Raw genomic sequence first — 15,223 nt, 5'->3', positions numbered from 1 at the left:
ATCTTGATAATGTTTGCTTTCCTTGCCAGAGCTCCATGAAAACAGGAAATATGTTTTTTTTATTCTTAGCACTATATCCTCTATATACAGCAATGTGCCTGGCCTTTAGTAGGCACTTAAAAAATATCTGTTTAAAGAATGAATGATTGATTGAATGAATAAATTATATAGCACAGAAAGATCATTCAGCTATAGAATGGATTCTATAGAAGAAGGATTCATAAAATAGCCTTAAAAACTGTCTCTTTTTCTTCTTATATAATTTCATTCTCACTGAGAAACGTCTTCATTTTTTATTTAATTTCCCAGGAAAATAAAATTATATCCAAGAGGGAAGTCAAAAAAATTCCTGGGTCCCAAGACCCCATATGTCAGGACAAAAACTCTGGAATCAAGACAGTTTTTGATAGAAGTCCCAGCTCTGGCACTTGTTAGCAGAATGACCTTGGGAAGTCATTTCAATGTGAGCTCAGTTTTCTCATCTATAAAATGGAGAAAAGACTCAAATCTCTTACACCTAAGAATATTAATTTAATAAAATACAAAGCATAACATATTACCCAGGGTTTGTGGGGGTTTTTTCTACTTTATTTTACTATTGCTGTTGTTAGTTTACTAATATTATTACCAAAGGTTACACTCACAACAGAGACTGAGCAGACAGACGGCTTCCAAAGTCTCTCCCAGCTCTAAAAATCCCACCATGTTGTCAATGATGAACAACATTCTTTTTGAAAAATACCTGTATTTTGCATGAACTGTAACATGACAGGCCTAAAGGACAATACCCCCCAAAAGCTGCATTCCTGAAAACTCATTCCTAGAAAAACTCTGCCAAACGGCCAGGAGGGCATCATGTTTATTGCATGCCACAGTGTTGCTACCCTGCTATGCCATTTTTCTAGAACTTCTTGGTATGTGGCAAACACAGAGAAATTCTAAAGCAGGCTATAAGAAGTCATTCTGAAACTCTAAGTGAGGGGAATCACCCTCACCTTAATCTTTCCACATACATTCCTGATTTGACTTCCGACCCACGTACATGACTCAGGAGGGATTTTATGGTTCAGTGCGTGCCTGCTTTCCCTATCAGTCACCATGCTAAACAACTGTGGGTACCTAGGATCCAGCAGGCCTTGTTCCACTCCCCAGGCCATCTCTCTTACAGCATTGCTGATCTCATGACGGGATGTGTAAGCAAAACAGATGTTCAGGAAACACCTGAGAAGGGAAGAACAGAATAATTTACCAAGAGGGACAGGGAGTAAGAAGCAGAGTCCCTGATTACAGAGCACCCCTTCTGTGGTAGAACACACATCAAAGGTTAACCATGGATACCTCTGAAAGGCGAGATTATTAGTTTTTTGAGTTTTCCTATTTTCCTTGGGAAAAAACACATTAGTTTTGTAATAAGAAAAATACTAACTGATCCTTATTATTCACTTAATCTTCTTGCCTTCTGCTAGCACCTGGCTTTCAGAGGAAGTGAATTCATTGTGATTATTAGAACAAGTAGAGAAGAATAGGAAGGAAATCTGATGTGAAACCAATCCACTGCCAAATATACATTACATTGCAAAGCCACACATAATGAAGTTTGGATTATTAAACTCTGTTCCCATCTGTAGCAGCATGTCCTCCTCAGGTCATCCCATCTATTGGTTAAAGCAGTGGGACAGAAAGAGAATTTCTTGAGGGATCTGTCTTCAGAGACAGGGACAAGGCCTGATACATTCCTACCCCATCCTCTGTCAATTAAAAAATACCCAAAACCACAAACATATATATTTAAACATGTATATATATATATGTATATACACATTATATGTATGTAAATAGGTGCATATATACATATATACACGCACAAATATATATGTATTTACATACTTAAATATGTGTGTGTGTATATATATGTATATATATAGGAGGGGGCAAGGCCCATGAAGGATGAAGAAAAGAAACTGCATGTGTGAACATACACACATGTAACAGGTACTGCAGAAACATCTCCGTCTGCCCTATAGCTGAAGGAAGAAGCTTCTAAGCATCCGAAACCAACTCCTTATCGCCTCTTGTACCAAATGCAGGCCAAGAAAGGCCCAGGAAGTCTCCCTAAAGCCAGATGGAGTCAAAGGTTGATAGAGGCCCTAGAGGGAAATCAGAAGACTTACTTGTTGTAGCTCCTGGTGGTCTGCACAGCCTGTGCGACCAGCTCCTGGAGATCCGAGGGCAACAGATGAAGATCACCCAGCACCCGGATACATACCCCATGCTTCTGCAGTTTCTCCCTGATCAGGGGGGAAAGGAGGCAGGTTTGGGAGTTGGGAGAGAGCACCTGCTGAGCTGGAGAGAGCAAAGTGCTTAGATAATATTCAATTACCAGTGTGAGTGCTTTCCTGTGTGTCAGGCACCATACCACATGTATTATTTCACTGCATGCCTTCAACGACCGGGAAAGGAATTTAGCACATTCCCTGTTCTACAGCGGGAAACGAGGCTCAGGCAGAATAGGCTGAGGCTCGGATAGGGATTGCCCAAGGTCAAACAGCCATCAAGAGCTGGGTCAGGCCTGAAACCTAGGTCTGTCTGATTTGAAAACCCAAACTTCTTTACCACATATTACACTGCCTCACATGTCCCTGTTGGCAAGCTGCATCACACGGATTCCATGCTATCTGTCTCATTTTAACAGGCGAACAAACTCAAGGGCAGGAGTTGTATATTACAGGTTACTTTTGTTAACTTCTCGTGAACTGTAAGTATAGCAACATCTAACATTAATTATATGTTTGTTAATTGCCAGACATTGGTCTGGTCTTCCCTGATAGCTCAGTTGGTAAAGAATCCGCCTGCAGTGCAGGAGACCCCGGTTTGACTCCTGGGCCAGGAAGATTCACTGGAGAAGGGATAGGTTACCCACTCCAGGATTCTTGGGCTTCCCTTGTGGCTCAGCTGGTAAAGAAACCACCTGCAATGCGGAAACCTGGGTTCAATCCCTGGGTTGGGAAGATCCCCTGGAGAAGGGAAAGGATACCCACTCTGGTGTTCTGGCCTGGAGAACAGTCCAGGGGGTTGCAAAGAGTCGGACACTATTGAGGAACTTTCACTTATTCAGACATTGGTCTAAGTGTTTTACACGCACTCCATTTTTACATCTACCTTTGAGGCAGACACCATTACCATTCCCCTTTTACAGATGAAGAAACTGAGGCCCAGGGAGGTGAACAGCTGGTGAGTAGAAAGTCAGATACAGAATCAAGGCAGTCTGGTTCAAGGGCCTGTTTTTTTAATCACAACATTACACTGCCTCCATATAGTAACTCCCAAACGGCAGAGTGAGCATGAACTCACTGTTCCCCAGTCAGCTTCTTGAACTTGGGAATGCTTAGGAGAAACAGAATGACTAATGTTTGGAAAACAGGAGCTCCGTAACAAGAAGTATACTGTGGGGCGAGGGTATCTGGCAGGTTCTGGAGAACCCTGATCCAGAGTTGAAGGCTGCACCCACAGCCTTTCCACCCTGCAACCCTCAACCACATTTCTTCCAAGAGTGAGCAAGATCTAATCACCTAATTTTGAGAACCCACTTCAGTGATAGTAGACAAATGTATACTCAGAATCAAGGCAATATTTGAATAAGAATACCTAGATTTGGGAATTCCTTGACAGTCCAGTTTTTAGGACTCTGTGCTTCCACTGCAGGGGGCACAGGTTCAATCCCTGGTAGGGGAACTAAGATCCCGCATGCCCTGGGATGCGGCCAAAAAAGAGAAAGAATACTTAGATTCAAGCCCTAGTGCTACTGCTTACTATCTGACCTAGCATAACTGCTGAGCCTCGCTGAGCCTCTTACCTTGTAAACTGGGGGTGCTAACCATCTCTGCCATTCTGGGAAAGTACCACACTGTGAGAATACACATGACCTGAAGGAGGTCTACAAGGAAGGAGTTGTGAAAGTGCTGGCAAGGAGCCAGGAGATCTGGGTTCCCAGCCTGGTTCTGCCACTAGTTTGCTGTGTGACCATGGGCAAACCTTTCTCTTCTTTCCACAAGGGTTAGTTTCCCAACTGATGAAACCAAACTAGACCAGTGGTTTTCCAAACTTCTTTTAGCCAAACAACTCTTTCTTTGAATCAAATCTGTAACAGATGTCCAATATATAAGACAGATAAACATAAAGCAGCACTGTATACCATGTTCCTTCTGGGTCCTTGCACGCCCACCTGTCACAACACTGGGGTTGTGGCACACTATAGGAAAACCACTGCTAAGGTTTCTTCTTGCTGCATCCAGGACTTCATGACCTAAGACCATGTCCTCTACTACTGACTGATTAGAACAATCTCAGGAGCACCTTTTAAGAACTGTAAGATTACCTCCTGTCTCTTGGAGTGCAGTATAGTAGACAACAGCTTAGCTCCAGAGTCAGAAAGATTCTGTGTGTTTTGGCTCTGTCTCTCTGATAGCTGCGCAACCCAAGATACACACCTAAACGTCGCTGGTTTTTACTTTATTCCTCTCTACAACTGGGATAATAATACCTTTCTCACAGGATAATGAGAATATTAAATGAGAATCCACATCAGGCTCAGGGCCTGACACATAGTATAAGCACTTTAAAAAGGAAAGATTAGTGTGAAATACAGAAGAATCTGAACACCTGGAATGTGTCCCCATTACCTCTGTCCCCAGTCCCTTGGGTGTGACTTCTGAGCCCCAAAGGAGGCAGTAATGTCTGTGGCCCAGAGTCTCACCATCTTAACATGGACAGAGAAGCCTGGCTACTCTCCCCTCACCCAGACCCACACAGGGACAGAAGTGACAGAACTGTCCTAGGCCCAGCTCTGCTAGAGCTCTAAGCATTCTGTTCTCTCATCTGCCTGGTCCTGGAGTGAGGAGGAGCTGGGCAGAGAATGGTTGTTATGAAGACTTTGGGGCAGCCCGGGCTGGAGAGAGATGCACACTTTGAAGCAATTAATTTCCACCAAACTTCCTCTTTGTCCCGTTCTGGCTTTGCTCCCCAAGTTAAGGCTTAAACATAGTGACAGATAAGACTAGTACTGACTTATCCCCATAAGGGCCTTTTGTGCATCATCCATTCCCTTCCAACGGAATATACAGGGAAGTGTAGTAGCTTTTTAGGGATGACTGCACCACAGAAAATGACTTTTTCAAAGTTTCTCTTACTCTACTTCCCTGGTCACAGCTTACTGGTCCTGGTATAGAAATCTGATCTAAGGTGGGCTGCTTAGAACTAGAACCAATTAGGGTTTTAGTTCATTCTGGGCTGTGCTCCTAAAGCAGACAAAGCTGGTCTGTGGAGCAAAAGAAGTAAATGCCCAAGGAAGCATTTAGAATCCATTATCTCACCCTTTCCAGTGCCCTTTTAAGGCTGACGCAGTGCCATAAGAGGCTAACACAGGAGGGTAAAGAAAGTCTCCATAAAACCCAGAGAAGAGATTTTTAGAACTCTTCTCTGGATCCCGTCTGGAGTCACAACTGAACCGGAAGATTTTAAGTCTTAGCACTTACTAGTATGTGTGTAGTTAATACCAAAGTCATTAAATTTAAACTTGACCTTCAATAAATAAATAAATAAACTTACAAAAAAAAAAAAAAAGAATCCATTATCTAATGGATTTCACTTCTTTTTTTTTTTTTTTTTTGGATTTCACTTCTTAACTTCAGTTTTACCTAAGGCTGGCCATTCTTGTCCTTGAATTCTATGAAATACCTCTGTACCCTCAAATAAACGTTTCCTTTGAAAAAAAAGAAAAACTAGCTTGTCATACTTGCCACTGAAGAGGTCCTATTAACAGCAGAAAGATTTAGAGTTCCTTAACTAGCCCCAGAAAAGAGAGCTGAGGGTTAGGATAAGGCTGGAGGTGGTGGAAGGACACACGTGCCCCTCTGATAGCATCTTACTGTTCTTCCATCAGGCGGCTAAACTTCTCCCGGGCCAGATCCATTAGCCCGTCTACTTCACTCTTGGAGCGTTTGAAGTTCTCGATGCTGAACGCATAGACCGTCACCTCCAGGATGCCCAAGTTCAAACACCAACGCAGAGTCTGAGGGGGAGAAGGCAAGGAGCTAGGATACAAGGAAGAGCAGGAAGGGAAACAGGACATGCCTCAGCCCCGACTCAGTGCTGGAAGTGGGAGACAGACTTTTTTCCTTCCCACTCTGGGTAAAGCTAGGTTAATACCAATGCTTCTCTCAGAATAATGAACCAAACAAGCAGAAAGCCACCACTTGAGAGACTGAAAAATGCGAACTTAATGAGTATTATTATGCTGATGCTACTGTGGCTTACTGGAAAGAACTCTTCGCTGAGAGAGTGAAGTTCTAGGTCCTAGCCCCTGACTCCATCATGCACTTGCTATGTGATTGCCGGCATATCATTTAACCTCTCGGGGCCTAAATCCCCTTATCTGTGAAATGGCATCACAATCCATCCCTCACCAGGTGGCTAAAGGTATATAAGAACACAGGTATTACTGCCCACAACATCATTATTCCAGAAGACTGAGAGGCTGATGAGTTAGAAGACAAGCAACAACTGCACAACTGTGTAGCATTTAAGTCTCCAAAGTGTTTTCACAGACATTATTTCATTTGATTCTTCAAGCAACCCTTTGAGAAAGGCATTACTGTTTTCACGCCTACTTTACAGATAGTAAAACTGAGGCTCGGAAAATGAAGAAATATATCAAAAGTCCACAGCTCTACTGTATGAATCCATTATATGAGGTTCTAGAACAGCAAAAACTCATCTGGAGTGACAGAAATCAGAACAGTGGTTGCCTGTAGAGCGGCAGAGGAGGTAGCACAGGGTTTCACGGGGAGGGGCACGAAGGAACCTTCTAGAAAGATGGAAACTTCTATGTCTTGACAGGGGTGTGGAGTAGACTCATGAGTGCAACTGTCAAAACCCCAAATTTGTGCATTTCCCTGTATGAAATGACACCTCAAAGACAAGAGAAGTAAAACTCAAATTTAAACTCAGTCTTCTGGTACTTCTTGAATCCAGTGACACTAAAGGTGGAGAACAAACTGGAGCTGAGAACAGCAGTGTTGAGATAGGGCCTAGAGGTTAAAGGCTATGATATAAATCATAGCAAGATCCTCTATAACCCACCTCTTAGAATAATGGAAATAAAAAACAAAAATAAACAAGTGAGACCTAATTAAACTTAAAAGGTTTTGCACAGCAAAAGAAACTATAAACAAGGTGAAAAGACAACCCTCAGAATGGAAGGAAATAATAGCAAATGAAACTGACAAAGGATTAATTTCCAAAATATACAAGCAGCTCATACAACTCAATAGCAGAGAAACAATCAACCCAATCAAAAAGTGGGCAAAAGACATCCAGATGGCTAATAAATACATCAAAAAGATGCTCAACATCATTATTAGAGAAATGCAAGTCAAAACTACAATGAGATATCACCTCACACCGGTCAGAATGGCCATTATCAAAAAATTTACAAACAACAAGTGCTGGAAAGGGTGTGGAGAAAACGGAACCTTCTTTTACCATTGGTACTCTTGATAAAAGTGAAAGAGGAGAGTGAAAAAGCTGGCTTAAAGCTCAACATTCAGAAAACTAAGATCATGGCATCCGGACCCATCACTTCATAGCAAATAGATGGGGAAACAGCAGAAACAGTGGCTGACTTTATTTTTCTGGGCTCCAAAATCACTGCAGGTGGTGACTGCAGCCATGAAATTAAGACACTGACTCCTTGGAAGGAAAGTTATGACCAACCTAGACTGCATATTAAAAAGCAGAGACATTACTTTGTCAACAAAGGTCCGTCTAGTCAAGGCTATGATTTTTCCAGCGGTCATGTATGGATGTGAGAGTTGGACTATAAAGAAAGTTGAGCGTCCAAGAACTGATACTTTTGAACTGTGGTGTTGGAAAAGACTCTTGAGAGCCCCCTGGACTGCAAGGAGATCCAACCAGTCCATCCTAAAGGAAATCAGTCCTGGTGTTCATTGGCAGGACTGATTTTGAAGCTGAAACTCCAATACTTTCGCCATCTGATGCAAAGAGCTGACTCATTTGAAAAGACCCTGATGCTGGGAAAGATTGAGGGCAGGAGGAGAAGGGGATGACAGAGGATGAGATGGTTGGATGGCATCACCGACTCGATGAACATGGGTTTGGGTGAACTCTGGGAGTTGGTGATGGACAGGGAGGCCTGGCGTGCTGCGGTTCATGGGGTCGCAAAGAGTCGGACATGACTGAGTGAATGAACTAAACTGAACTCAACTGTACTGTTGGTTGGAATGTAAATTGATACAGCCACTATGGAAGACAATATGGAGATTCCTTAAAAAACTATGAATAAAACTATCATGGGCTTCCCTGGTAGCTCAGCTGGTAAAGAATCTGCCTGCAATGCAGGAGACACCGGCTCAATTCCTGGGTTGGGAAGATCTCCTAGAGAAGGGATAGGCTACCCACTCCAGTACTCATGGGCTTCCCTGGTGGCTCAGCTGGTAAAGAATCTGTCTGCAATGCGGGAGATCCGGGTTTGATCCCTGGGTTGGGAAGATCAGCTGGAGAAGGGAACTACCCACTCCAGTATGTCCAGGAAGTCAGTATGGAGATTCCTTAAAAAACTATGAATAAAACTATCATACAACCCAGCAATACCATTACCAGGCATATACCCTGAGGAAACCATAACTGAAAAAGATACATGCATACTAGTGTTTATTGCAGCACTATTTACAACAGCTAGGACATGGAAGCAACCAAGATGTCCATAGACAAATGAATGGATAAAGAAGCTGTGGTATATATACACAATGGAATATTACTCAGCCCAAAAAGGAACACATTTGAGTCAATTCTAATTAGGTGGATGAACCTAGGGCATATTATATAGAGCGAAGAAAGTCAGAAAAACAAATATCATATATTAACACATATATATGGAACCTAGAAAAATGGTACTGATGAACCGATGTGCAGAGCAGCAATGGAGACACAGACACAGAGAACAGACTTATGGACATGGGCAGGGGGTGGAGAAGGAGAGGGTGGGATGAATGGAGAGAGTCGCACAGAAACACATGCACTACCATGTGTAAAACAGATAGCCAATGGAAGTTTGCTATGACTCAGGGAACCCAAACCCCCCATAACAACCCAGGGGGTGGGAAGTGGGGGGGAGGTTCAAGAGGGAGGGGACATATGTATACCTATGGCTCATTCATGCTGATATATGGCAAAAACCAACACAGTATTCCTGAAACTCCAATACTTTGGCCACCTGATGCGAAGAACTGATTCACTGGAAAAGACCCTGATGCTGGGAAAGACTGAAGGCGAGAGAAGGGGATGACAGAAGATGAGATGGTTGGATGGCATCACCAACTCAATGGACATGAGTTCAGTAAGCTCCAGGAGTTGGTGATGGACAGGGAGGCCTGGCATGCTGCAGTCCATGGGGTTGCAAAGAGTTGGACATGACCGAACTGAACTGAAAAATAAATAATTTTTTTCAAAAGCTATAATTTTATGGATGTTAAGTCATGTTGAACATACTATAAGGACTAGGATGAGGCACAGAAAAATATAAACTGTTGATTAAAGTGGTAAAAGGAGACAATTTTGTTCTTATATCAAATATTTTGTGATGATTCCCTAGACGATTTAATTTTCTGTAAATGTTGATATGAGACTTATAGCTAGCAAACAAGCAAGGAAGAAAACAAACAACTATAAAAGCACTCTCAAACCACAGCAAACTCAGGGCTTGGTTTTTTAGCCATAATCCAATTCTCACCAGACCATTCACCCTTGATTCTGCCACCCACACCCACCTCTGCCAGTTTGTTGAAGCCCTGTGAGTGGCCCTCCTGCCGCTCCACTTGGCACTTCTTGGCATAGCGACGGTTCCCATCCATTATAAACGCAATGTGTTTGGGCATGGGGCCTGCCTGTGAGGTAAGAAGACAAACGGACACATCACATAATACTCAGAGATAAAAGGAGACAATATGCCAAGCTGATAGGCTTGAGTTATATGATAAAAGTCCTAAGGAAGGGAATTGGGTATTCTGTACTTTTTTGCTCAATACATAAGCAGTAAGCACTTCTATTTATTTTTATTTATGTGTTTATTGAGCACTTACTACATGTCAAATACTATGCTGGATTTTTTATACTTCACCTTAAGTTTTTTTTTATCATACACACATGTGAAGTAAATAGTATTATCTTCATTTTACACATGAGAAAACTGAGGCTCAGAGAGGTCAAGTGACCTGCACCAGTTACACAGCCGAGAAGAGACAAAGTGAGGATTCACACGGAGGTCTATGTGCTTCCAGAGTACGTGTCTTAACCACATGCCCTTAACCACCAGCTTGGTTTCATTAGCTTTCAACTGGAAGACACAGGAGGGATGGTGATGGATGTGGTGAAATGTAGAGGGCATCCTCCTCATAAAATAGGCACCCACTTCCATCTGAGTCCTGTCACACATGAATAGAGGCCTAAAATTGTTGGATCTTCTTATTTCACAAGAGAAGACACTCAAGATTTTTATAAAAATTTCAATGTCAGGAGACACTTCAAAACAAAAGGCATTTGGGAGGCAAACAAAACTTCTTATCCGGCTTAGAGCAGCATTACATTGTCCATCATAGCAAAAATTCACTCCTTGAACTATTTTCCCTCACTGGAGGGTTTCTTCATAGACTGCTTGCCCTGCAACTCTCTGACATTTTCTATTTTTGTCCCCTACATAGAGGCCTCCCCCCCCCCACAAAAAATTCCAATAAAGTCATGAAGTTTGTTCTTCCCAACACAAGACTGCAGTGATTCCCTAAGGAGATGCTTTCCATTTCCTGCACTGTCTGAGATCACTTGGCATTTTTTGTGTGTGGGGAGGTGGGGTTCAAGGCATACTCATAAATTCACTGCTACCTGCTGCTTGGCAGCCTGGGGCTGAAACCAAGCTGACTGGCTCCAATCTCAAACCTTTCATATGCAGAGGATATAACTTTGCTGTGATTCCTAGAGAAAAAGCTGAGGGAAGATCTGGGGGAACCAAGGAGAATGTAGGAAACAGAGTGATTATAGTCTTCAAATGGCTGAAAGGCACCCCCTACAATAGTAATTAAAAACTGCTAGACACTGTGGTGAGTGCTTTCTATGTAGTTTCATCTAATCCTCAAAACCACCATATAAAGTCACATGGTTAGTATATGACAGAATAGGACTTTCATTCATAGTCTGCCTCCAGATCCCAAACTCTTAACCATTATGCTCTACCATCACATCAAAGCAAGATTAGTTATTTTATCTAAACCCAGAAGACAGTACTAGGAATAACCGATCAAAGTTCTACGGAAACAAATTTCAGGAAGACCTAACAGCCCGTACTGCCCAGTGATACTGGGAGGTCCTAGGTTTCCTGAAAATGCGGGAGTTAGGACAGTAATTTGCCAGAAACGTAGACTTGCAATTCTAAGACTCTTTCACACCACTGCTAAATTCTATTATAAATCCATAAACGTCAGGGATTACTCAACTTTAATAACAGGTTTTGATATAAGATTACCCAACAAACCAAAAGGCCAGCTGGTGCTGTCCGCCACTGCTCACCTTTATGATATTGGCACAGAACCGCTCCCAAAATGACAGCTCTCCTTCTTTGACCCATGACATAATTCTTGCCCCGGAGAAGCAGCCCAGGACGATTAGACACCAACCAGGTAACTGTGTATAAACAAGAAAGAGAATCAGAAGTCACCACGCCGGCAAACAACTACGTCTGACTTGCAACTACGCCAAAAACGAAAAACGGTAGAGAGCAGCCAGCATTAGAACCCAAAGGCACTGGTCTAAGCCTCTAGTCTTTCTCCACCCAGACTTATAAGACAACAGGACTTTGAGGGCAGAGGCCTTTTCTTGGCTCCACGGGCTTGGTGGAGCTTGCTGCTACCCCCTTCTCCTTCAGTGTCTGCACCGCCTTTTTCTGAACATCTATTGAAAACGTCAGCTTCCAGTCACATCGTAGTGCCTACATCCTGATCCTTCCCCCTTCTTCCTTTTCCATCCTCCCCAAGGCAGCTTCCGACTTTCGGTGCTCCAGGTCGACAACCCTTTCAGCTACTGCACCCGTTACCTCCTAGCCTAGAGCTTTCCCAATTATTTACTCTCTCACTGTCTCTTCCACTGTCCCTTTTGCCCGTCCCACAGCTGCCTCTCGCCCAGTCAATCCCTCTCCTCCAGTCCACCCCACCCAGAACCCAGCACCTTGACAAGCTCTGCCAGCGCCTTCCAACTGCTCCAGTGGACCGACACTTCCTCACGACGTGGCGCTGGAAGAACACGTCATCGTTGGGCGCTCGGACACGCCTCCCCCGTCACCTAAGGGGCGGAGTCCTGGCCGCGCTTGCGCGCTCGGAGGAAGAGGAGCGACGAGGCAAGCGTTCTCGGCCGTTCGAACGCCTGGGGGCGGGGCGGGGTGAGGCGAATGCGAGAGCCGGGCTTTCGGGACGCGGTGAGGCGTGAGACTCGGCTCCGGGCCAAGTGTTGGGGACCTTGCTGGGGAAGGCGGGGTCCAGACCACCTGGGAGAGCCGCTAAGTCTGTAGACCATCCGGTTACAGGACAGGAATCAGGAGCTAGGGGAGCCTCATCTCAGAAATGCCGGGACTTCTCAGCCGCTAGCAGCAGATTAGGACTGCTGAGAAAAAGGGGTAAGGTTATGTTCTGCTAACTATAAGGATGCAGAATTGGCTTTAGAGCTGATACAAGTCTTAAGAAGCGTGTGTTTACACCGTTTTGTCTTATTTAGTGGATTTAATCGTTTGCGAAGTTCCTGGCTCTCGTTAGTCTCACAAGACTTAACCTCAGTCCATTTTGTGCTGCCTTAAGGCACACACATTTTAGGGTTTGCATTCGTAGGACCTACCCAAGGAACTCAAAAAAAGGATTAAGGTCAGAAAGAACTCTGCTTAAGAATGGCTTCTAAACTATAAGGCCATCAACTAACCCTGACAGAAAAATCAGGGGTATTCTTTCTCTACCAAACCTTTAACGAAAAGGGCTGCAGGAATTCGAGTTACTAACTCACAAAAGAAATTGGGAGTTTAGTTTTCTCAAAATTAAAGAAGGGGGGGAAACAAAAACTACCATTTTCAAAGAAACTTCCTGTTTCTAACTTTCGATTCCAGTGTCATCAAAGAAACAAGAGAGAGATACTGCAGTCATAACTCCCAATTCATTACTTTGTCTTTCACTTTATGATGAAAGGGTTATTCAAAGCCCTCTAAAGATGAGTAACCCATCCATGAAATTTCTTAAGCTTTTCCATCCTTCCTGCGTGGCATCTAGGTTGCCTATCTGATTACTTCAATTTTGCAGGAAAACCATTTACTGAAATCCAGTAGTTTGCTGCTTTTAACATCTTCCATGACCGGCTTTGACGTTTGGTAGAAGTCCCTGGAGTGTTTAGTTGCTCAGTTGTGTCTGACTCTGCAGCCCCATGGACTGTAGCCCGCCAGGAGCCTCAGATTTCCCAGGCAATACTGGAGTTGCCGTTTCCTTCTCTAGGGGATCTTCTTGACCCACGGATCGAACCATCATCTCCTGCATTGCAGAATTCTTTACCAGTGAGCCACCAGGGAAACTTCTTACCCTTGTTTTTGTTAATGGTTTCTTGCCCTTTGTGTGATAGTTGGTATGCTTCCAATCAAGTAAAACCTCTTTTTTATGGGGGGAGCTAGATGTTAATAAATAGAAGGCTAGCAAACTTGTTAATATGTGTTTGTAACTAGTCAGTGTATCTCCTCTGGCCTCACTTTCCCCAGTTTCCAGTATTTCCCTCCCTGGGTTGCTACAGGAGGTTAATTAATTAAGATTTGTAAAGGGCTTTGAGGAGCAAGGGACAAAGTATTATTAGGATCTCATGCCCCAAGCCATGGCCCCATCCTTTCATCCCAGCCAGTGGCACAGGCAACCCCATTCTTATGCATGCCAAGCCCTTAATCCCCTCTTGAATGTGGCAGCTTCCAAGGAAAGGACAAGAGGCCTTAAGTAGAAACAAAAATCCACTGTAATGAGGTGCTAAAAAGACTGAACTTTCAAGATTCACTCCTAAGAAAATGGCTGAACCGAAAACTTAATGGTTCTTCTCATGACTTCTGAGTCCCAATCCAAGAAGGTGGAAGTAACGGTAGGAGGAAGGCGCCTTAAATATCAACCAAGATGAGTTTCAGTACCAATAAGTTTTTATTTATTGTATATTCCCAAGGAAAAGAAAGGGAAGGGAAAAGGGTCAGCGTGTGTGTTACAAAATGATAGCAAATGGGAAAGGAAGTACCTGGCACCACAAAATCAGCCATCAAATAAACATTGCCCAGATGGGGTCGCCAAAGCCCAAGGGGCTGTCTCCTGCCGTTCAGGAATGAGAAGAAGGGATGAGGAAAACAGATGGGTACATGCTTTTCTACCCTCCCTCCCTCCCCATAAATTCAAGATTTCATACAAAGCTTTGGTTTCTAGCAGTAAACATGGAGTTACATTCGTCCGTCTGCTATTAAACAATCTTGTGGCTACTTTGACATAAGTTTCTTGCACCTGCATAAAAGTTCCTGAGTGACTTGGATATACATTCATCCTTCCTTTCGTGGTCTCCCAGCCCCACCTTCTACATGGAAGGCCCCCTTCATTGCTCCTCTCTACCCTTGGATTAGAAATTAAAGTTGGTCTTGATCCATCCAAATACAGCAGTCCGTGTAGCATGAATCACATCAAGGAATGGACATGACTCGAGATTGGCAACAAGGGATGGAGAGATCTTAGCTTCTTCAGGATTTTTGCACAAATCACTTAATCACAGATACCCCACAAATTAAACGTATAGGTATATGGTCTATTTTGGGGGGCACAAACGTGGAAGAGGAGGGGGTAGGAATCTAGTTTTTAGGACAGATCTTGTTTGAAATAGGAAATAGAGGAAGGGGAACACAAAAGAAAGTGTAGTTCAAGACCCCCCCCCCCAACTTCAAGAAGAGGGGCCCCCAAGCTTATGTTTCAGATCTTTTTGCCTGGTGCAGAACATTTTGTCAAAGATGCTTTGGCTATTTTTCTCAATATAAAAAGAAGTTTGTAAACAATAAAACCCCAAAAGAACATGGAGAAGACCAACACATTATATTTACACAAACTAGGCCACCTAGCAATCACCA

At 43.5% G+C, this 15,223-nt stretch overlaps 1 protein-coding gene and 1 non-coding gene across 3 annotated transcripts in view; one reads left to right on the top strand and one right to left on the bottom strand.

The window, feature by feature from the left end:
* Positions 1-12,349, bottom strand: part of DHDDS (dehydrodolichyl diphosphate synthase subunit) — a 34,231-nt gene extending 21,882 nt beyond the window's left edge. For both annotated transcript variants that reach the window (XM_061148288.1, XM_061148289.1), the window contains exons 1-6: positions 12,286-12,349; positions 11,632-11,745; positions 9,843-9,959; positions 5,925-6,067; positions 2,172-2,288; positions 1,120-1,221 (exon numbers count right to left, since the gene is read on the bottom strand). In XM_061148288.1, coding sequence (XP_061004271.1) covers positions 1,120-1,221; positions 2,172-2,288; positions 5,925-6,067; positions 9,843-9,959; positions 11,632-11,694 — 542 coding nt within the window. In that variant the 5' untranslated portion in view covers positions 11,695-11,745; positions 12,286-12,349. The remainder of the gene's footprint in view (positions 1-1,119; positions 1,222-2,171; positions 2,289-5,924; positions 6,068-9,842; positions 9,960-11,631; positions 11,746-12,285) is intronic.
* LOC133061085 (small nucleolar RNA SNORA26) lies at positions 5,378-5,500 on the top strand. Its single transcript, XR_009693915.1, has one exon. It is a non-coding gene; the product is annotated as a small nucleolar RNA SNORA26 (small nucleolar RNA).
* Positions 12,350-15,223: the final 2,874 nt, after the last annotated feature.

Source organism: Dama dama, chromosome 8 (assembly GCF_033118175.1).
Source record: "Dama dama isolate Ldn47 chromosome 8, ASM3311817v1, whole genome shotgun sequence".
In the NCBI taxonomy this organism is placed as follows: domain Eukaryota; kingdom Metazoa; phylum Chordata; class Mammalia; order Artiodactyla; family Cervidae; genus Dama; species Dama dama.
The sequence above is the reverse complement of the archived record's forward strand: the minus strand, read 5'-3'. Positions and strand labels throughout refer to the sequence as shown.